Below are 23,124 nucleotides of genomic sequence, written 5' to 3' on the forward strand. Positions count from 1 at the left end.
ATGTTAATCACATCTACAAAATATCCTCACAGCAACACCTAGATTAGTGTCTGGACGAACAACTGACCACCATAGCCTAGCCAAGGTGACATAAAAATTAACAGTCATGGGCCTCCCTGGTGGCGCAGTGGTTGAGAGTCCGCCTGCCGATGCAGGGGATACGGGTTCGTGCCCCGGTCTGGGAGGATCCCATATGCCGCGGAGCGGCTGGGCCCGTGAGCCATGGCCGCTGAGCCTGCGCGTCCGGAGCCTGTGCTCCGCAATGGGAGAGGCCACAACAGTGAGAGGCCCGCATACCGCAAAAAAAAAAAAAAAAAAAAATTAACAGTCATAGCGGCTTCTTTTTTTTTTTTTGGCCATACCCCACAGCCTTATGGGATCTTAGTTCCCCAACCAGGGTTTGAACCCACACTCTCAGCAGTGAAAGCACAGAGTCCCAGCCACTGAACTGCCAGGGAATTCCCAGTGGCTTCTTATATTTTTATTTTTATAAATTTATTTATTTATTTATTGGCTGCGTTGGGTCTTCGTTGCTGTGCGCAGGCTTTCTCTAGTTGCGGCGAGCGGGGGGCTACTCTTCGTTGTGGTGCGCGGGCTGCTCATTGTGGTGGCTTCTCTTATTGTGGAGTATGGGCTCTAGGCGTGCGGGCTTCAGTAGGTGTGGCACGAGAGCTCAGTAGTTGTGGCTCACGGGCTCTAGAGCGCAGGCTCAGTAGTTGTGGTGCACAGGCTTAGTTGCTCCGCAGCATGTGGGATCTTCCCGGACCAGGGCTCGAACCCGTGTCCCCTGCATTGACAGGCAGATTCTTAACCACTGTGCCACTAGGGAAGTCCCCCCTCAGTAGCTTCTTATTTTAACAAGTTATTCTTGCTAAATAGGTGCTGAGCTCAAGTTTTTAGTTTCTGAAGGAGTGCTTGTGCTGGGAAAACATATTTTTAAAAGTCTAAAAATTGCAGTCTTTAAAAATCATTATTTAAAAATTACACTCCTGGGCTTCCCTGGTGGCGCAGTGGTTGAGAGTCCACCTGCCGATGCAGGGGACGCGGGTTCATGCCCCGGTCTGGGAAGATCCCACGTGCCGCGGAGCGGCTGGGCCATGGCCGCTGAGCCTGCACGTCCAGAGCCTGTGCTCCACAATGGGAGAAGCCACAACAATGAGAGGCCCGCGTACCGCAAAAAAAAAAAAAAAAAAAAATTACGCTCCTTCCTGGGCTTCCCTGGTGGTCCAGTGGTTAAGAATCCGCCTGCCAATGCAGGACACATGGGTTCGAGCCCTGGTCTGGGAAGATCCCACATGCCAGGGAGCAGCTGGCCCCGTGAGCCACAGTTTCTGAGCCTGTGCGTCTGGAGCCTGTGCTCCGCAACAAGGGAGGCCGCGATAGTGAGAGGCCTGCGCACCGCGATGAGGAGTGGCCCCCACTTGCCACAACTGGAGAAAGCCCTCGCACAGAAACGAAGACCCAACACAGCCATAAATAAATAAATAAAAATTAAAAGAATCCGCCTTCCAATGCAGGGAACACGGGTTCGATCCCTGGTCGGGGAGCTAGGATCCCACATGCCACGGGGCAAGTAAGCCTGAGAGGCACAACAAAGAGCCCACATGCCACATGAAAGATCTCGTGTGCCACAACTAAGACCTGATGCAGCCAAAAATAAATAAATAAATAAATAAAAATTACACTCCTTCCAAAATTTCAGTGCTTATCATCTAGTATCAAAGGTAGAATTCATGCATACAGAGATAAATAAGAATACAGAATATACCATGACCAGGGATCTATCTCAGGAATGCAAGGTTGGTTTAATATCTGAAAAATCAATCAGTGTTAATACACCATATTGGTAGAATAAAGAATAAAAACTACATGATCATCTCAATAGATGCAGACAAAACATTTAACAAATCCAACACCTTTTCAAGATGAAAAACACTCAGCAAACTTGTAATAGAAGGGTACTTCCTCAATCTGATACAGGGCATCTACGAAAAGCTCATAACTACCACTATACTTAAAGGTGAGATACAGATGCTTTCCTGCTAAGATCAAGAAGAAGACAAGGATGTCTGCTTTTGCCATTCAGTATTAACTGGAGATTCTAGCTAGTACAATAAGGCAAAACAAACAAACACATTTTTTAAAAAATTTAAGGCAACCAGATTGTAAAGAAAAAAGTGAAACTGTCTTTATTCATAGATGACATGATCCTATGTATAGAAAATACCAAAGATTCCACAAAAAAAACCTACTAGAACTAAAAACTGAGTGAGGAACATTGCAGATACAAGATCAGATCAACACACAAAAATCAACTGTGCTTTTTCTTTCTCCGTTTTTTTTTTTTTTTTTTTTTTTGCGGTACGAGGGCCTCTCACTGCTGTGGCCTCTCCCGTTGCGGAGCACAGGCTCCCGATGCGGAGGCCCAGCGTCTATGGCTCACAGGCCCAGCCGCTCTGCGGCATGTGGGATCTTCCCAGACCGGGGCACGAACCCGTGTCCCCTGCATCGGCAGGCGGACCTTCAACCACTGCGCCACCAGGGAAGCCCCCAACTGTGCTTTTATATACAAGCAATAATCTGAAAATAAAATTAAGGAAACTATTGCCATTCCCAGTAGCATCAAAAAGAATGCAGTTCTCAGGAATAAATTTCACATAATAAGTATATGATTTGTGCAATGAAAATTCTAAAATGTTGCTGAGATTGATGCTTTAACTAAAAAAGTTTAAAGAGATCTAAATAAATAGACGTTTCATGTTCATGGAATGGAAAACTCAATATTGTTGAGATGCCAGTGCTCTCCAAATTGATCTGAAAATTGAGTACATTCTCTGGTAAAATCCCAACAGACTTTTTTGAAGAAATTGGCCAGCCAATTCTAAAATGTATGTGGACATTCAAAGGACCTAGAATATCCAAAACAATTTTGAAAAGGAAGAACAAACTTGGAGGATTTTCACTACCCAATTTCAAAAATTACTATCAAGCCACAGTGTGGTATTGGTACAACAAGAAGCATATAGATCAGGGACTTCCTTGGTGGTCCAGTGGTTAAGACTTCACCTTCCAACGCAGGGCGTGCGGGCTGGATTCCTGGTCTGGGAGCTAAGATCCCACTGGCTTGCTGCCAAAAAACCAAAACATAAAAGAGAAGCAATATTGTAACAAATTCAACAAAGACTTTAAAAATGGTCCATATCAAAAAAAAATTTTTTTAAAAAACAGTATGTAGATCAATGGAGCAGAATTGAAAGCCAGAAATAAATCCTTATATTTATGCTCAGTTGATTTTGACAGAAGTACCAAGACAATTCAACAGGGAAAGGAAAGGTTTTTCAACAAATGGTGCTAGCACAATTGGATGTTGACAAGCAAAAAAATGAACTTAGATCCTTTCTTCACATGACCAAAAATTAACTCACAATGGATCACAGAATGAAAATACTACCCACAGAATGGGAGAAAATATTTGCAAATCTTATGTATGGTAAGGGATTTATATCTAGAATATATAAAGAACTTGTACAATTCAAAAAACAAAAAGACAACCCGATTAAAAAAGGAGTAAAGATCTTGAGTAGACATTTGTCCAACAGAGATATACAAATGGACAGTAAGCATGTCAACAATGAAAAGATGCTTAACATCATTGGCTATTAGGGAAATGCAAATCAAAACTACAGTTAGATAATACTTCACAACCATTAGGATAGTGATAATTTAAAAAACAAATAGTAAGTGTTGGTGAGGATGTGGAGAAGTTGGAATCCTGGTCCCCCGCTGGTGGGAATGTAAAAGGGTACAGTTGCTATGGAAAAGAGTTTGGTTTTTTTCCAGATTTAGCGCTACAATCTTTTATAACCATAGAAGGTAGCTGGAAATACTAGATGCTAACAGACAATATGATACATAACCCCTGGGGTAGGAGTCAGCAGGGACTTTGACAGAGGCCACCTGTTTAGACTAAGAGCCTTTCAATGGACTGCTGGGTGGATTGGGTCTGCTGCTTCAGTTGTGAGCGTTCTTTGATGGTGACAGAACAGGTGATGACAGGCCTGGAGACCCCACCGGCTCGCCCCAGGGCCTGCTTGGAGCACACAAACACACAGGGCACGTTCTTGTCCTCACATAGCAGTGGGAGGTGCAGGATGATCTCCAGGGGCTCGGCGTCTGCAGCCATCACAATGAACTCAGAGATGCCTCTGTTGAGGGTTTTGGCGGCCTCACTGGCTCCTTTTCGAAGCTGCTTGTAGTTACCTGATTGCTGAACGAGGTCCAATAGCTTCTTGGTGAGGTGGTCATCTGCAAGAGGGTAGGCCTTCAGATTTACATCAGCCTCAGTCTTGGCTCCAGTTCCATGGTATTGTCATTGGTCAAGGAGCACAGGCAATGTCAGAGTTGGAGCCCTCACCGCTGCAGAAAGCTCTATGGGAAACAGTTTGACAGTGCCTCAAATGTTCATTACTTTATAACTCAGCAATTACAGTCGTATGTTACACACACACACATAATATATATATGCCCAAGAAAAAAAAATCCACACCAAAACATGTACATGAATGTTCATAGCAGCACTGGTCATAATAGCTAAAAGGTGGAAACAACCCAAATGTTCATCAACTGGTGAATGGAACAACTGAGAAAATGTGGTAAATCCATGCAATGGAGTGTTACTTGGCAACAAAAAGGAATGAAGTATTGATATTTGCTACAGCTTGGATGAAACTTGAAAAACACTGATGTTAAGTGAAAGAAGCCAGAGGCAAAAGGCCATATATTGTATAATTCCATGTATATGACATGTCCAGAAGAGGCAAATCCATAGACAGAAAGTAGATTAGTGGCTGCCAGTGGCCGGGGGAGGGGGAAATGAGAAGTGATTGCTAATGGGTTTCTTTCTGGGATAATGAAAATGTTCTAAAATTAGATAGTAGTGAATAGTTGCATAACTCTGTGAATATACTAAAAAACCATTGAATGGTACACTTTAAATAGGTGAATTATATGGTATGTGAATTATAGCTCAATAAAACTTTTTTATGGTTACTTTTAAAAATATTTATTTATTTATTTGGCTGCTCTGGGTCTTAGTTGTGGCATGTGAGATTTTTGTTGTGGCATGCAGGATCTTTTAGTTGTGGCATGCGGGATCTAGTTCCCTGACCGGGGATTGAACCCGGGCCCCCTGCATTGGGAGAGTGGAATCTTAACCACTAGACCACCAGGGAAGTCCCAAAGCTGTTTTAAAAGTAGACCTAAATTCAAGAGCTAAAACTATAAAACCCCTAAAAGAAGACATAGGAGAAACTATTTATTTGTTTCATATTGGGCAGAGTTCTTTGATACAGTGCCAAAAGCAAAATCCGTAAGAGAAAAAACTGATAAATTGGATTTCTTCCAAATTAAAAATGTTTCTACTTCAAAACACAACATTAAGGAAATGAAAGGACAAGCCACCTTCTGAATGAAAATATTTGCAAAATACATAAAGGATTTACTTCCAGAATATATCGAGAACTTTTTACAGCTCAGTATTAAGAAGACAACCCAATTTACAAATGGACAAAAGAGTTGAATAGACATTTCACCAAAGGAGCTATAGGAATGGCCAATAAATACATGGAAAGATGCTCAGCATCAGTAGTTATTAGGGAAACACAATTAAAACCACAATGAGATAGCATTTCAAAACCACTAGGAGAGCAACAATAAAAAAGAATATCTGGGGCTTCCCTGGTGGCACAGTGGTTGAGAGTCTGCCTGCTAATGCAGGGGATGCGGGTTCGAGCCCTGGTCTGGGAAGATCCCACATGCCACGGAGCAACTGGACCCGTGAGCCACAACTACTGAGCCTGTGCATCTGGAGCCTGTGCTCCGCAACAGGAGAGGCCACAACACTGAGAGGCCTGCACACTGCGATGAAGAGTGGACCCCACTCGCCACAACTAGAGAAAGCCCTCACACAGAAACGAAGACCCAACACAGCCAAAGATAATAAATAAAATGTGACACCTTTATTAAAAAAAAAAAAAAAGAATATCAAGTGTTGGTGAGAATGCAGAGAAATTGGAATCCTTGTGCATTGTAAATGGGAATGTAAAATGGTAACAGCCAGTTTGGAAAAGAGTTTGGGAGTGTCTTAAAAAGTTAGGGACTTCCCTGGTGGCACAGTGGTTAAGAATCCATCTGCCAATTCTGGGGACATGGGTTAAAGCCCTGGTCTGGAAAGATCCCACATGCCGCGGAGCAACTAAGCCCGTGCACCACAACTACTGAGCCTGCGCTCTAGAACCCGCGAGCCACAACTACTGAACCTGTGTGCCACGACTACTGAGCCCTCACGCCTAGAGCCCAGGCTCCACAACAAGAGAAGCCACTGCAATGAGAAGTTCATGCACCACAACAAAGAGTAGCCCCCGCTCGCTGCAACTAGAGAAAGCCTGCACGCAGCAACGAAGACCCAACACAGCCAAAAATAAATAAATAAATAGAAAAAGTTAAACATAAATTTACCTTATGATCTAGCAATTGCACCCCTATGAATCTATCCAAAAGAAATGACATAGATACACACAAAGATATGTATGCAAATGTTCATAACAGCATTGCTCATAATAGCCAAAAAACTGGAAATAATCCAAATGTCCATCCACTGGTGAATGGATTAACAAAATGAGGTATATTCATACATTGCAATACTATTCAGCAATTTAAAGGAATGAACTATTGATATATGCTACACAATGCAGATTAACCTCAAAAACATTGTGGTAAGTGAAAGAAGCCAGATACAAGACGATGTATTATTGTATGAGTCCATTTATATGAAATGGCTAGAAAAGGCAAATATGTAGAGATAGAAAGCAGAGCAGTGTTTACCTAAGGCTGGGGATGGGAGTGGGAATTAGTTGTAAATTGGCATGAGGGAGCATTTCGGGGTGGTGTTTTCAACTGGATTGTGGTGATAGTTGATTTTAGGATGGATGAATTTTATGCTGTGTATATTATACCTCAATAAAGCTGTTTTTAAAAATAACAGTACAGGGCTTCCATGGTGGCACAGTGGTTGAGAGTCTGCCTGCCGATGCAGGGGACGCGGGTTCGTGCTCCGGTCCGGGAAGATCCCACATGCTGCAGAGTGGCTGGGCCTGTGAGCCATGGCCGCTGAGCCTGTGCGTCCAGAGCCTGTGCTCTGCAACGGGAGAGGCCACAATAGTAAGAGGCCCACGTACTGCAAAAAATAAAAAAATAAAAAATAAAAATAACAGTATAGAGTGGTTTATGCCAATTGAATAAAATAAAGAGAAGAGCTTCATCATTAAGGGTGGGGCTCTTGAGAGCTAATGGCCTTGAAGGACTTTGAAGGCGGGTAGAACTCTCCAATAGTCCAATGTGGAGAATAGTATTAGTAGTGGGTAAAGGTCGCCGATGGTATTGATAGATTACAGAATAACAGGTAGGAGCCATGAGAGGAAGCAAATGGTGTTTTAAGGAAGATTTATCTCTTAGAGGGATAGGTTGTGGGGAGAAAACACTGGAAGCATAGAGACTTGCTAGGAAAGTTACCTGGTAACTCACTGTAATCAAACTTGGAAAGGGCTGAGGTCTTGACGGGGTGCTTTGCACAAAGCACATGTTCAGTGTTTTTGTAGCTTTGATGCCTATACTGTTTTTAGCTTGGGAGCCAGAGAAGTGAGGCCCCGTTGACAGAAATTGGGAATATGGAGCAGAAACTGCTTTTGAATGATTCCCAAACGTCGGCCAGGGCTTTACCGCTCCTCAAAATCTAGGTAGATTCGGGACTTCCCTGGCGGTCCAGTGGTTAAGACTCCACGCTTCCACTGCAGGGGGCGTGGGTTTGATCCCTGGTTAGAGAGCTAAGATCCCGCATGCAGCACTGCATGGCCTAACTAAATAAATAAATAATCTAGGTAGATTAGACAGAAACCCACCTATTCCCCCAAATCAGAGTACAGACTTCTGATGCCCCCTCAGAGATTTCTGTGAATTCCCAGGTGACATGTTATGACCATGTTGGTCCCTGAGCTCCAGCTTGCTGTCTTGGCCTCATAACAAATGTAACATCGGTCCATTATTCAGTTTCTCCAAAAAATTCCATTCACATAAAGTATTCAAAGTGTGGATTCTAGTAAAGATTTGTAGGCGGATGATGAAGTTTGGGCTTACATTGGAGAAATACAAACTCCCTAATTGTATGTCAACTAGGGAGTTTTACTGGCCCTTCAGCTCACCAATTCTGGCCTTCCTCTGTCTTAATGTCTCTTTTCCTCTTACCTCTCCTTTTTTGGACTCTTCTCTTTATTATTTCCCCTGAGAATAAAAACAACTTACTGGGACTTCCCTGGTGGTCCAGTGGCTAAGACTCTGTGCTCCCAACGCAGGGGGCCCGGGTTCAATCCCTGGTCAGGGAACTAGATCCTGCACACCGCAACTAAAATCCTGCATGCCACAACAAAGATCCCACATGCCACAACTAAGACCTGGTGCAGCCAAGTAAATAAATAAATGAATAAATAAATAAAACAAATTACAAAGTAGTTTGAGTGCAATTAACAAGCAACAAAAGCACGCATACTTTTGGTGTGCCATTCTCCATTCTAAGTAGCTCATGAATGTATATTCCAAAAAAAGATCAAGCCTCCCCTAAGAGGAGTTCTGGTGCCAACTCTTAAGATAAAATGCCTTTCATTCCACCTCCTTCCAGAAGAAAAGGTTATTCACTGAGTTTGAGGCAAAGAAGGGATACCCAGGTAAAAAGATACGGCAGGTAGTTAAAGATTTGGACTGAAACTCCAAAGAAAGATCAGAGACAAAGGTTTGGGAGTTGAGGATGGCAAAGGAGGGCCAAGGTGTATTAATTGCCCACTGGGCCTAGCCAGCTGCATAAATGTTATCTTATTAGATCCCAAAAGCAATCCTTGGAAAGAGGTAATATTATCTCCATTTTACAAATAAAGAAGCCAATGCGGGACTTCTCTGGTGGTCCAGTGGGTAAGAATCCATGCAGGGGCCTGGGTTCGATCCCTGGTTGGGGAACTAGATCCCACATGCATGCCGCAGAGAAGATCCCGTGTGCCGACAACTAAGACTCGGCACAACCAAAATAATAAATAACTAAATAAAGCCAATGCTCAAAAAAGTTAAATGATTTGTCCTAGGTCACACAGCTGGTAGACGGTGGCATCAGGATCAAATCCAGCTCTGTCTTAAGTCAAAGCCTTTTCTTTGATTCTGTGAGGAAGAGAGAGAGAGGAAGAATGAAAGAAAAGCAGAGGATGGGGCTCTTGAGACATATTCATGTTTGGGGCTGGGTGGAAAAGTGGGGCAAGAAGAGGAAGACTCAGAAATTAGTGTTGAAGTCTTCTGAGCATTCGTAAGGTGAATGAATTGTGGGAAAAGACAGTTGGCCTGGTTGGTATTCCAGAGAAGAGTTTCAGTGCAGTGGTGGAAACTGTTGTAAAGATTTGAGGGAAAAAAAAAAAAAGATTTAGGCTTCCCTGGTGGCGCAGTGGTTGAGAGTCCACCTGCCGATGCAGGGGACACGGGTTCGTGCCCTGGTCCGGGAAGATCCCACATGCCGCGGAGCGGCTGGGCCCGTGAGCCATGGCCGCTGAGCCTGCGCGTCCAGAGCCTGTGCTCCGCAGCGGGAGAGGCCACAGCAGTGAGAGGCCCGCGTACCGCAAAAAAAAAAAAAAAAAAAAAAAAGTAGCATTTCAAATTAATGGGGGATATGGAATAGTCAGTAAATGGTGTTAGTAAAATTTCCTATTTGGAAAAAAAAATTCTTATCCCATACAGTCCGTGAGGACAAATTCCAGATGTAAAAACAAATAGAAAGAAAGAAAAAAAAAAAGCAGGCAAGCAACATAAACTAGAAAGAATAGGGAGTGTTTATCAGTAGGGAAACAGTTAATTCAATCTGGGCACTCATTGGGATTATAGTGTAATGGTTAAGAATACACACAGGCTCTGGAATAAAAATAGCTGGATTTGGGGCCTGACACTGCCTCTTACTAGCTGTGTGACCTTGGACAAAGTACTTAAACTGTCTGTGTATTCAATTCCTCTTTGGTAAAATTTAAAAAAAAAATTAGTAACACCCACTTTGTAGGGTTTTGAGGGATAACCTATATAATACTTGTTAGTACAGCACTGGTATAGAGTAAGCCCTCAATAAGAGGTGGTTATTATGTAGTCATTAAGAACAATGAGGTCGGGAATTCCCTGGCGTTCCAGTGGTTAGAACTCTGGTGCTTTCACTGCTGAGGCCCGGGTTCAGCCCCTGGTTGGGGAACTAAGATCCCGCAAGCTGCTCACAGCGGGCCAAAGAAAAACCAATGAGGCAATGAGGTCAATCCGTAAGTACAGACATGGAAAGATGCCTACAGTACATTAGGAAAAAAAGCAACATGCAGATCAATACAAGTAATATCCCAATTAGGTTAAATATCAAAATAAAGCAAAACAGAAAACCTGAATGTGTTTATATATGTATAGGAAAATCTGGAAGGCTGCAAACTGATTGTTAATAACGGAGTTACCTTTCATAATGTTGGATTATCACTTTTTGTTTTGTTTTGTTTTTCTCGTGGTACGCGGGCCTCTCACTGTTGTGGCCTCTCCCGTTGCGGAGCACAGGCTCCGGACGCACAGGCTCAGCGGCCATGGCTCACGGGCCCAGCTGCTCTGCGGCACGTGGGATCTTCCCACACCGGGGCATGAACCCGTGTCCCCTGCATTGGCAGGCAGACTCTCAACCACTGCGCCACCAGGGGAGCCCAGATTATCACTTTTTAAATTATGTACTTCTTTGTATTTTTTTTTTTGCCAAAGACATGTATTACTTATATAATTTTTAAATTTTGTTTATTTAATTTATTTTTCACTGTGTTGGGTCTTCGCTGCTGGGCGTGGGCTTTCTCTAGTTGCAGCAAGTGGGAGCTACTCTTCGTTGCGGTGCGTGAACTTCTCATTGTGGTGGCTTCTCTTGTTGCGGAGCACGGGCTCTAGGCACGTAGGCTTCAGTCGTTGTGGCACGTGGGCTCAGTAGTTGTGGCGCACGGGCTTAGTTGCTCCGTGGCATGCAGGATCTTCCCGGACTAGAGCTCGAACACGTGTCCCCTGCATTGGCAGGTGGATTCTTAACCATTGCGCCACCAGGGAAGTCCGTATAATTTTTTTAAATAGGTAAAAAACATGAATAACAAAAGCAGCACTGTAGCATTAGAATTGACTTGAACAGTTAGAGGTGCTTAAATACAATTTTGTTACTTTCCTTTTATTTTTGTGACCTTAAGCTTAAAATATGTTATTGAAATGCCATGTAAATGAAGATTTTTCAAATATATGAAAACGTAATAGGATTTCCATAGCCAGTTTTTCCGTATTTTAATTTTTTCTTTTTATTTCCTTTTCTTTTTATTTATTTTTAAATTTTTCCCCATATTTTAATTTTATATGAAGTTATTTTTAAGTACAATTCCATTTTCTACAATAATCAAGGATATAACTCCATTGGTCCAAAAGTAAATAGGTGAAGATTAGTATTTTTCACTTATAGGCAGGATATCTAATTTATTTTACTGTGACCTCAATTTTTAAAAAAATACCAAAAGAAGGGAAGATTGATTAGAGATCTTGCAATAACAACTCCCAATTAGGGCTTCCCTGGTGGCGCAGTGGTTGAGAGTCTGCCTGCCGATGCAGGGGACACGGGTTCGTGCCCCGGTCCAGGAAGATCCCACATGCCGCGGAGCGGCTGGGCCTGTGAGCCATGGCCGCTGAGCCTGCGCGTCCGGAGCCTGTGCTCCGCAACGGGAGAGGCCACAACAGTGAGAGGCCCGCGTACGACAAAACAAAACAAAAAAACCTCCCAATTAGCATGAGATAGTGACTCAAATCCAAAATATATTTTGCTTCATCTTTTACTCTATACAAATTATCACAATTTTATTGCTTACTCGGCGTCTTTGAATTTTGTTAGTTTTATAAAATATAAAGTTTCAAAAACCTTAAAATCTTTTATTTGGAATCATGCCATGACAATAAATAAATTGCTATTCCCTAGAGGCCTAAACAGTTGAGTTTTTTCCCCTAACCCTTTTTCTGTAGACCAACATATTTCAGTAATATCATAGATTTGGAAAGAAAAGTTATTTTAAATTAGAATAAAATTAGAGTTTCTGTTTGTTAACATTTAGGGTACCCTTTAAATACAGAGTTGTAGAAAGACGGGAAGGATGTTTAACTGCCCTTTATTGCGTGATGTGATAATACATAGTGGTTTGGTGGCAAATATCAGAATATCTCACTGGGACAGACATAAATTCTGGAATTCACTGAGCAACACTGAATTTCATTGTGATGTTAGGAATATGCCCTAATATCTTAATTCACTGGGTAAATTATTTAAGTTAGTGAATTCTAAGATTTTTCTCTTTGTTCTCTTGCTGAGTAACAAATAGTTGTATTTTTCTTCATGGATAGTTGAAAAAAGAATGTGAATAGCTCCTTAAAAGTTTTTATATTGATTACCTATTGAAATAATATTTTGGATATATTGGGATATTGGAATATCCAACATTGGGATAAATAAAATATATTCAAATTAATTTTGCTTATTTTTACTTTTTAAAAATGTGGCTATTAGATAATTTAAAATTACATATGTGGCTTGCATTTATGGCTCATGGTATACATATATATTTTTTTGGCCACGCCACGCGGCATATGGGATCTTAGTTCTGGGACCAGGGATTGAACCCATTCCCCCTACAGTGGAAGCATGGAGTCTTAACTACTGGACCTCCAGGGAAGTCCCGTGTTAGCGTATTTTTGTTCAGTGCTGATCTGGAAGAACAGTACTAGTGTAATTTTCTTCCCTTGTAAGTAATTTGATTTTTGTTTGTCTGGATACCTTTTTTTCTTTAATACTTTTTAAAAAATACTGAAAAAATATTGTATTAGCACTGGTCATTCTGGGCCACACCTTATGGTTGTTGTTTTTTTTCTTGATATTTATTTTTATTGTGGTTAAAAATACATAACATTAAACTTACCATCTTAACCATTTTCAAGTGTACAGTTCATTAGTGTTAAAATCTCTAGAACTTTTTCTTCTTGCAAAACAAACTCTGTACCCATTAAACACGAATTCCCCTTTTCCCCTCCCCTCATACCTTATGTTTTAAATATAATTTGGTTAAGAAATTATAGCCAACTAATAATGGAAAGCTTGCAGGTTATCTACTAGTCATATGTTTTTTCCCGTTAGCAAACAGGCCAAGAAGTGTTTTAGTGCAGTTCTTTTTCCCCTGCCGTTTCTGATTTTAGAGCGCAGTTCACACTAAGAAGCAAAAATGTGTGCAAATTGTCCAGAAGGCATTTTTTTTCAAGGATTGTTAGTGTGTTTGGTGTTCCCATCTGCTGATGTGGCCGCTCTAGGTCACTGTGCCCTGATCCACACCTCTGGGCAGCCTGGGCACACAGGCAGGATGCTTTAGCTAGGCTGCAGATAGCAAGTTTGCTCTCCCTCTAGTCTAACTGGGGTTATTAGCGAGGTGCATTTCAAAGAGAGGAAAAAACAAAATTTCAGTTGTCTTAAGTTTAATTTTCCTTTTACCTGATGAGGCATTTCTATTTTAAGTGCACCAAGGAAGATCAGCTTTTCCCAGGAACGTGGCATTGACGCCTCTCCTGAAATGAAAACTCCCCTTTTCATTTGCGGATTATTGACCTTAAGGTTAGGTCTTTGTATATGTGTGCTCTTGATTTCTAATGCTACAGTTAGCTCTGCACTGCTTTCTGGATGATTCCTTTTAATGTCACAGCTCCCCCCAGAATGGCATTTCCAATAGAACACTGTCATCTTTAACACTTTAACCCTGAAGCCATTAGTGCTCTTCTCTTGCTAGGATCAAATCTCCGTGGATTTCATTGTCCCCACATCCCCCACCTGACTGCTCCCAGGTACTGGTAACTCAGCGTGTCCCACATTGAGCTCAACCTGTACCACTCCAGACACCAAACCTGCTTCTCCCGGTTCTTTATTCATGATTTGGGTAAGCCATCCATCCATCAATGTGAACATCTTTCCCTTTTCTAATTTCACCTAATGTATAATAAATGTATAATGTCTAGTGTATAAAAAATATACTTTACTAAGGTTCAACAGTAAATGACAAATTCTTTGAGATGGCTGCATCTGCTTATGGCAACTAGGCACCTCCCCTCTCTATAAATTATGCACGTGGAAAATAGGGCTAATAAGTGCTAGACATAAATAATTGATAATTAAGCTTTCCTAAAGGATGAATCGCACTGTTGTATCACTGCAGATGGCTGCCGTGTGTGTTTTCGTTTTGATGGGTAACTTTCAAGGGTTCCTCAGTGATTGCTTTGGTTTTGGCTGCTGTTACTCTCAAATAATGTTTTCCTGCTTGTTATTTAATTAAAGAATTGCCTCACTTTGTGGCGAGTGATTTTGTTTAATAAATGTTTCTAGACTAAAGCAGCTCCATGTGTAGAAAATCCAAAAAATGAACATTTGGTTCCATTTTTCTGTTAGAACTTTCTTCTCTGTCTTCCTTGCTGTGGCTTCTTCACAGGCTGAAATTGCTGAATTTTTTTTTTTTTTTTTTAGAGTTTGCTGTATACCTAAAACATTGAAACATTTACCTGAGCCGTATAACACATAAAGAAGACTTTTGCCGATTCATAAGTTCTTTGTATTAATCTAAGAACTGGGGTATATGAGAGCATCGATAAAGTATGTTATGGTAGGAGTCGTTCACTTTGAACAGCTTGCCTTTGTGGGAGAATTAGATTATAAAAATGTGGCTTAAGAAGCATTTTTTTTGCTGGAAGGGGTGTGGTGAAAAGGGAATCCTCCTGCACTGTTGGTAGGAATGTAAATTGGTACAGCCACTATGGAGAACAGTATGGAGGTTCCTTATAAAACTAAAAGTAGAACTACCATATGACCCATCAACCCCACTACTGGGCATATACCCAGAGAAAACCGTAATTCAAAAAGAGACATGTACCACAGTGTTCATTGCAGCACTATTTACAATAGCCAGGACATGGAACCAAACTAAATGTCCATCAAAAGATGAATGGATAAAGAAGATGTGGCACATATATACAATGGAATATTACTCAGCCATAAAAAGAAATGAAATTGAGTTATTTGTAGTGAGGTGGATGGACCTAGAGTATGTCATACAGAGTGAAGTAAGTCAGAAAGAGAAAAAAAATACTGTATGCTAACGCATATATATGGAATCTAAAAAAAAATGGTACTGATGAACCTAGTTGCAGGGCAGGAATAAAGAGGTAGGCATAGAGAATGGACTTGAGGACTTGGGGTGAGAGTAGCACTGACATATATACACTACTGAATGTAAAATAGTTGGCTGGTGGGAAGCAGCAGCAGAGCACAGGGAGATCGGCTCGGTGCCTTGTGATGACCTAGAGGGGTGGGATAGGGAGGGTGGGAGGGAGGCTCAAGAGGGAGGGGATATGGGGACATGTATGCGTATGGCTGATTCGCGTTGTTGTGCAACAGAAACTAACAGCATTGTGAAGCAATTATACTCCAATAAAGATCTATTTTTTTTAAAAAAAGCATTTTTTTAATTGAAGTATAGTTGATTTACAAAGTGTTCATTTCTGCTGTACAGCAAAGTGACTCAGTTATACATATACATACATTCTTTTTTCAATTCTTTTCCACTATGGTTTATCACAGGATATTGAATATAGTCCCCTTTGCTATGCAGTAGGCCCTTGTTGTTTATCCATTCTATGAGAAGCATTCGTTTAATCATCAGATTTGGAAAGTGTTCCCAGATGGAATGTGCAGTGTTACCCAAGCCTCCCTTGGTGACTTAGTGCCATCACGTCCTGGCACGGTTCTTCCTTCTATCTGGATAACGCAGATGGGGATTCTGACCCTGACTGTTGATTGCATCTGGTTAGTGTAGAGTTGAAAATATCCCTGCCTCCTGGCTGGTCAAGGTGGGGCAAAGAGAGCCTGTGTGACTGATGTCCCTGTAACCTTGGCCATTAGCACTGCTAATGAATTTGAGACTAGGGTTTGTGTATGTGTCTGTATCTTTCATAGCACTAAACCTGTCCAATTAAACTACATAATCTATGTGGTAGTTGGTAGGTAAAGCCTGGGGCAGTATTATTTAAATTTGTATTTTCCTATTAAACAATCATTTTGAAACAAATATGAAAAACAAAGAGCCTTCATTGTGGAGGGTTATGGAGGTATACACGTAGGTAGGTAGGTGCTGAGACTTCTGTGTATAGGTATGAGCTGGCTTATGAAAAATCTAGGCAAAGAAACGAATGTGTGTATGCACGCTGATACCTGCAGTTAAGATTCCTGAATAGGTGGAGAACAAAGAATAACCGCTTCCAGTGTAAGGAAAAAAATCAGGAACAAAACACATATATATGTTCATTAACATATATATATATATATATATATATATATATATATATATATATATATAAAACATAGATATGTTCATACATTATATGTTTAGGTGCATTGTGGGGCCTTCTGGTCTTTTGCTTCATGGTATCATAGGCAGATCATGGTAAAGATTCAATTAAGAATGTCACAAGGAATACGGTGATCTATTTTATATTTGGTATCTTGGGTTCTTACTGCTATGATTTTGCTTATTTTGTGCCATTATCCCCAATCAAGAGAAGAAAATTTTCCTACGGTTAGAAATTGCTCTAATTGTTTGTTGAAGGGTTAACCATTTTTTTTTTCTGCATCAGCTTTTTCGCTTGGCTTAGTTTGACTGGTTTCTGTTTGATTTTTCTGTCTCTCGCCCTCTAGGAAGCTATTTTGCCAGCCACTTCATTATGGGAGGAGAGAAGTTTGATTCAACTCATCCCGAAGGCTACCTGTTTGGAGAGAACAGCGATCTGAACTTTCTGGGGAACAGACCAGTTGCGGTATGATTGTAATCCATTTACATCCACGCGGGGCTAAGTGGCCCAAGTCAAATGGTCTTGTCAAAATAAGTTTGTAATTGCTGGCTCAGCAGTGTTTGTAGCTTGGTCTGAGTTGAGAGGGGCCCTGGGAGCCAGACCGCAGCCTCTTTGATGGATCAGGGTCTCCTGGCAGTAGAGGCCACCCTGTGGAAAAGTACAGAGTCTGCCTGAGGGCGAGGACAGCTCACAAAACCCAGCTCTCCTAGGGATCTGAAGCTCTGCCTAAATGCCACCTCTGCAGACTGCCCTTGCCCAGCCCCTAGCTTGCCCTCACCTTGCTTTTCGTTCCTCTTCATGGCACTTCATACCATATAAGCGTTTATTTCTGTCTCCTCCTGTTTATTATCTGCCTTCCCCATCAGAAGGTACATTTCACAGGGCAAGGGCTGTCCTACTGCTGCATCCCAGCACCCAGGACAAAACCTGGGACATTATGATAAGCCCTTAATAAAGATCTGTTGAATGAATGACTCAAAAAGTTCCCCTTGATATCTGATCTGCTATCAGACTGTCTCTCTCTCCATTCATTCAACTCATTCCATAAATGTTTATGGAGCATTTTCTCTGCACCCAGCCTGAGGCTTTGTAATAATAGCTTCCATATGGCAATTGAGTGGCTGCTGTGTGCTAAGGAAGGCCCTAGAGACTTCTCAGGCATTATTCCTAATCTTCACAAAGACCCACCTGACAGAGGATTTATTATCAATCCCATTTTGTAAGCGAGAGAAGTGAGGTTGCGAGAAAACTGAGTTTCCGAGAGGTGAACAGCGGTAATAGCCTTATATGAAGTGCATACTATGTTCTGGGCCCTGTTCGAAGTGCTTTACAGAAAGTTTTCCCAAAGTCACATAACTAGATGTGCCTAGCCAGAGATCCATAACCTTTCCACTGCTTCTCATGCTTCAAAATATCCTGCCTTTCTCCAGAAACTCCTAGTTTAGTGGGGCAGACAAAACATAGGAACAGGAAATGTTTCAGTAGCACGCAAGGCCCGAAGGGATGGGATTCTGTAGGAATAGGGAGTGGGGGAGGGGAGTGGCAAGGGCAGATGCTTCGGTGCTGGTGTGGAGAACAAGGCCTTGGAGGATGGCTGGGTGTTCACGAGGCGGGTGGCAAAGGGGCTTCCCGGGAGTGAGGTGCAGAGCCCAGGCCTGAAAGCATTCACGTTTCTGTTGAATCAGCTACCATTTACTGAGAAACTACCGTGGACCAGGTACTGTGATAGGCGCTGGGGATACAAAGCTGAAATGAGCATGGTTTGTTCCTCCCCTGGAACAAATGAGGAAGCCAGTCTGGCGGGAGTGGACCTTTCCTGATGGCGAAACAAGATTGGAAAGGTAGGTGGGGACTCCATTACCTCCAGACGTTTTCCACTCTCTCCTGTAGGCTCTGGGGAATACTGAAAGTTTTTAGGCAGATAAGTGCCCTGGAGAAATTATCTGTTTGTTTGTTTGTTTGTTTTTTAGGAAGGTTAATCTGGTGACTCTTCCATCTGGAGCTTTAATTTAAAAAGTTGTTGTTGGTGGTGGTGGTTTTCATTGTTTTCTTCCTTTCTATCTGGGGTGACAATCCTCCCCTTCAACGCCTTCTAATTCTGAGTCCAATAGTACTTTAGAAAATACCAAGTCCTTTCTGCTTCAGATTCACTTATGACAGCTCACACTTATCAAATGTCTGTTCTCTGATTTTGCTGCTACTACCTTAGCCATTAGAGTGGAAAGATCTTTTTTTTCTGATTGAGCCAGATAAGTACTCTTCCTCATTCACCGAGAGTCAGCTTATGCCTGGAAAATGCCCTTTCTTCTCACATGGACTTGCTGTTTGCGTCCATTTCTTCCTCCCTTTTTTCTTTCCTCTGGTGTCAGAATAGTTTATGTACTTTAAAAAAGTGTAGTTGTTTTTTTTTTTTTTTTACCTTTTCAGGCCATAAAGATTATTTTATTTATTTATTTTTGGCTGCTTTGGGTCTTTGTTGCTGTGCGTGGCTTTCTCTAGTCGTGGTGAGTGGGGGCTGCTCTTCATTGTGGTGCGTGGGCTTCTCATTGTGGTGGCTTCTCTTGTTGCAGAGCATGGTCTCTAGGCACGTGGGCTTCAGTAGTTGTGGCTTGTGGGCTCTAGAGCGCAGGCTCAGTAGTTGTGGTGCACGGGCTTAGCTGCTCTGCGGCATGTGGGATCTTCCCGGACCAGGGCTCAAACCCGTGTCCCCTGCATTGGCAGGCGGATTCTTAACCACTGTGCCACCAGAGATGTCCCAAAGATGATTTTAAAACAAGGGAACACTCATTTAGGTTCATTTTGAGGTTTATGCCAGCTAACAAACCTTCGCAAAGTTTAACTGCCTTGTTTACACTTCTCTGTGAGCCTGTGAATGGCTGAGCTCTTCCAGGAGCACAGGAGAGCAGACTTGACCTTCACTTGCAGTCTGTCTCCCAGAGGAGCATCAACACTGGCCGTTTTGTTGTTGTTTTTATGAAGTAATCATTAACTGTGCTTCATGTTGCACAGAGCAAATGTTTTCAAAAGGCATCATGATTTCATGTTAAGAAAGCAAATCAGGGTCACTTCAAAGAGGGAGGTAGAAGCAGAGAAAACAGAAGAAATGTAGCACATTTCCCTTTGCTTTCCCCTTTTCTTAGTTAATAATAATAATAGCTAACATTTATTGAACACTTACTGTTTGCCAGGCCCGGTTGTTCTAAGCTCTCCATACATGTTCTCTCGTTGTGTTCTCACCCTAACGAGTAGGGTCCTGATTTGACAGATGAAGAACAAAGAGACACAAAGAATTGAAACAAAGATCGCAAAGCCTGGAAGTGACTAAATTGGGCTTTGATCCCAGCAGTCCAGCTCCAGAGCCTGGGGTCCTCTGCCCTTTCCTGCTGGTAAGGTCAGGTGCACTCAGGACCCCTGCGCATGTCCTGTCTGTGAGTCTGTCTAAGTAGATCATCAAGTGAGGTTTGTGAGATATGGAGAGACAACCATCCGAAAGTAGTCAGCATGGCCATGACATGTTCTCCTGAGTGTCCCTTGACAGAGTCCATATCTGGTGTGTAATTCCACCTGCCGACCTGACCTGGGGAGTCCGCCGTTACCGCACGTCAGCTTGTTTAGGGGAAGGCCCATCAATTGAAGGTTGACTGGTCGCTTGAGTTCTGCAGAGCTGACCTCTACTCTCTAGTAACGTATCTCGGTGTCGGTAAATGGGCGTCAGGTTGCAGAGGAAAGAGAACAGCCTTATAAAGCCATCCAGCAGCTCCAGGCAGGAACAGCACCTCTTTCCAGAGAGATGGGGACAAAATATGTTGAAATAAATTATTAGATTAAATTATAAATGCCATAGACTTCCTGGCTTCTGGGTCTTGTTTTTCCTGTCATTTCTGAATGATCAGACTAAGATGAGTACCATTCAGTTATCGCTCAGCCTGTAGTTTTTACTGGAGCTGATCTCCCACTTAGGATAATCCATCAAAGTCAAATGTATTATCAAGTCTTCAGGTCAGATTTAAAGAACCAGATATATATAGAAGGATGTATATATAGAAGGATGGTTGAAGAGAGGTTGGAATCAAGATTGGAAGTTTTACGTACCTTAAACTCTTTGCAACCTTGGCAAGTCCATCACTCAGGCTCTCAAATTACCCACTTGTAAAGTGGAGGCAGTTCTGACTTTATAGGAATGTCATGCTTGAAAAATGCATTTCAACTGCTGGATGCCAAGAAGTATGGAGCAAGGTTAGCTGCACTCCCTAGGCTTTCAGGTTGGTTATTTCTGCAGTTACTGATAGTTCTGGGTGGAGAGAATACCCACTGTTTTTTAAGCAACTGTCTTAAGTAGTGAACAGGGCTTCTGAAGGCCTTTCTGCCCTGGTCCCTATATAGAGGAGATAAGATGGTTGTGTTTGTACATCACAGTTGAGTAAAGGCCATTCCTCCCCTTCTTAGGTGGCAGAAGAGCTGGTGCTGACTTTTTTGGTCCTTTATTGCATTAGATCTTATTTTGTTGAGGTAAATTACTGCTAAAACTCTAAATTATTTGGAGGCTTAGTGACCTTAGGATTGTCAGATATCAAGTGTTCTCTTGACTCTCCCGGAGTTCAGATCCCTCCTGTCATCTGAGAGGAAGCAGCTGAGTTTTCGTTGGGCCCCTAATACTCCACATCCTCTTGTGTGTTTTGTCGCTTCTTCCTCACTCTCCCTACAGCCAGGCTGCACAGCTGGTGTTAAGAACAAAGGCGCACACAGGTGGGCTTTCCTTCTTCCTCTCATAGAGATGTACCCCCAAGTTGTGCTTGAATCCAGTTGCCATAAACTGAACGCTTTTATTCACATATGGGCAGGGAGAGCAAGTTAGTTAAAGGAACTTGGCTATATATCCATTTATGAAGCAAGATTTTACACATATAGAGCTTTGTGTTAACCATGGTGCTGTTTATTCATTCAGTAAATACCCGTGAGTCATATATTGTGCTCACAACTGGGAATGCAAAGGTGAGAAGGACTTGACTCCTGCCCCGAGGAGCTCTGACAGAGTGGGGTGGGCAGATTGCCCCTGACTGTGATGGATCGTGGTAAGTTCTCCGAGAGAGACAGGGCCAGAGTAATCTGAAAGCGCAGGGGAGTGGGGATGCCCTCCGCCCAGGGAACTGGCTCTGAGAGAGGAGTCCTGGAACCTGGAGGGATGAGCAGGACTTCCCGGGTGGAGACTGGGAAGGTCATTAAGGCAGAATTCACAAGCACTGCGAGAAAGCACAAAGATGCAGAAGTGCACATCGGGCTTCCAGAATGGCAAGTAGTCTGTAAGGACTGGATCGTGAGGGATGTTGGTGGGAGATGAGGTTGGAAAGACAAACTGGGCCTGTGTTCGGAAGGGCTGTGAATATTGTACTGAGAAGCTTATAGTTTTCTATGGCAGTAGAGAAGGTCATAGTCATGAGTGGCTTTGCCATTGACTAGCTTTGTGGTGTAGGTTAAGGTATTGGCCATCACTGAGCCTCTGTTTCCCCATCTATAAAAATACCCATCTTGGGGCTTCCCTGGTGGCGCAGTGGTTGAGAGTCCGCCTGCGGATGCAGGGGACACGGGTTCATGCCCTGGTCCGGGAAGATCCCACATGCCGTGGAGCAGCTAGGCCCGTGAGCCATGGCCACTGAGCCTGCGCGTCCGGAGCCTGTGCTCCGCATCGGGAGAGGCCACAGCAGTGAGAGGCCCGCGTACCGCAAAAAAAAAAAAAAAAAAAAAAAAACCCATCTTGGGAATTCCCCGGTGGTCTAGTGGTTAGGACTCCATGCTCTCACTGCTGCAGGCCTGGGTTCAATCCCTTGTCAGGGAACTAAGATCCCACAAGCCACACGTGTAGCAGCCAAAAAATTAAAAATTAAAAAAAAAAGAAAGTTAAAAAAACTATCCATCTTGCTGGAATATTTTCAGAATTCAAATAATGACAACTATTGTGATTTGATTTCCATTTTAGAAAGTTAGCTCTTTAAATCAACTCACAGTGTAGAGTGAATCAGAAAGGGAGGAGATTACGGAGACCAGTTAAGAGGTCGTAGTTTTAGTTAAGAATGAAAACTACCTGAACTAGGATAGTGGCATTAAAAAATAAGGATGGTGCAGATTCAAAAGTTGTGGGCAGTGTGAGTTGAGGGAAGCAGAGAAGTTAGGGCAGAGGACACGGAGGAGCAGCCCCTGGGGGCAGCTACCTCTTAAATGGGATCCTCTGCACGGGTTTTGTCTGCAGGTTGGTTTGTGCCCAGGCCCCAGTGTAACCAGAGCGGTTGGTCACAAGTACCCCAGTATCTACTGCCTTGGAGCCTGTATTCATCTGCCCAGGCTGCCGTAACAAAATACCACAGGCTGGGTGGCTTAAACAACACATACTCACTTCTCACAGTTCTGGAGGCTGAGAACTCCAAGATCAAGGTGCCGGCAGACTGGGTTGCTGGTGAAGGCCCTCTTCCTGGCTTGCAATGACTGCCTTCTTACTGTGTCCTCACGTGGCAGAAAGAGACTGGGAGTTCCCTGGTTGCCTGGTGGTTAGGATTCCTGGCTTTCACTACTGTGGCCCGGATTCAGTCC

At 42.8% G+C, this 23,124-nt stretch overlaps 2 protein-coding genes across 2 annotated transcripts in view; one reads left to right on the forward strand and one right to left on the reverse strand.

Annotated features, from left to right (window-relative positions):
* The window catches only part of RNF157 (ring finger protein 157), an 85,459-nt gene that overhangs the window by 6,411 nt on the left and 55,924 nt on the right, over positions 1 to 23,124 (forward strand). Inside the window, exon 2 of the mRNA XM_060081540.1 lies at positions 16,889 to 17,007. Coding sequence (XP_059937523.1) covers positions 16,889 to 17,007 — 119 coding nt within the window. The remainder of the gene's footprint in view (positions 1 to 16,888; positions 17,008 to 23,124) is intronic.
* Positions 3,962 to 10,572, reverse strand: LOC132478427 (NHP2-like protein 1). The gene is made up of 2 exons (XM_060081598.1): positions 10,566 to 10,572; positions 3,962 to 4,350 (listed from the first exon to the last, which is right to left on the reverse strand). The coding sequence occupies exons 1-2, from the start codon at positions 10,570 to 10,572 to the stop codon at positions 3,962 to 3,964; spliced, it is 396 nt and encodes a 131-aa protein (XP_059937581.1).

The sequence above is a fragment of the Mesoplodon densirostris genome, chromosome 18 (assembly GCF_025265405.1).
Source record: "Mesoplodon densirostris isolate mMesDen1 chromosome 18, mMesDen1 primary haplotype, whole genome shotgun sequence".
NCBI classification, from domain to species: Eukaryota; Metazoa; Chordata; class Mammalia; order Artiodactyla; family Ziphiidae; genus Mesoplodon; species Mesoplodon densirostris.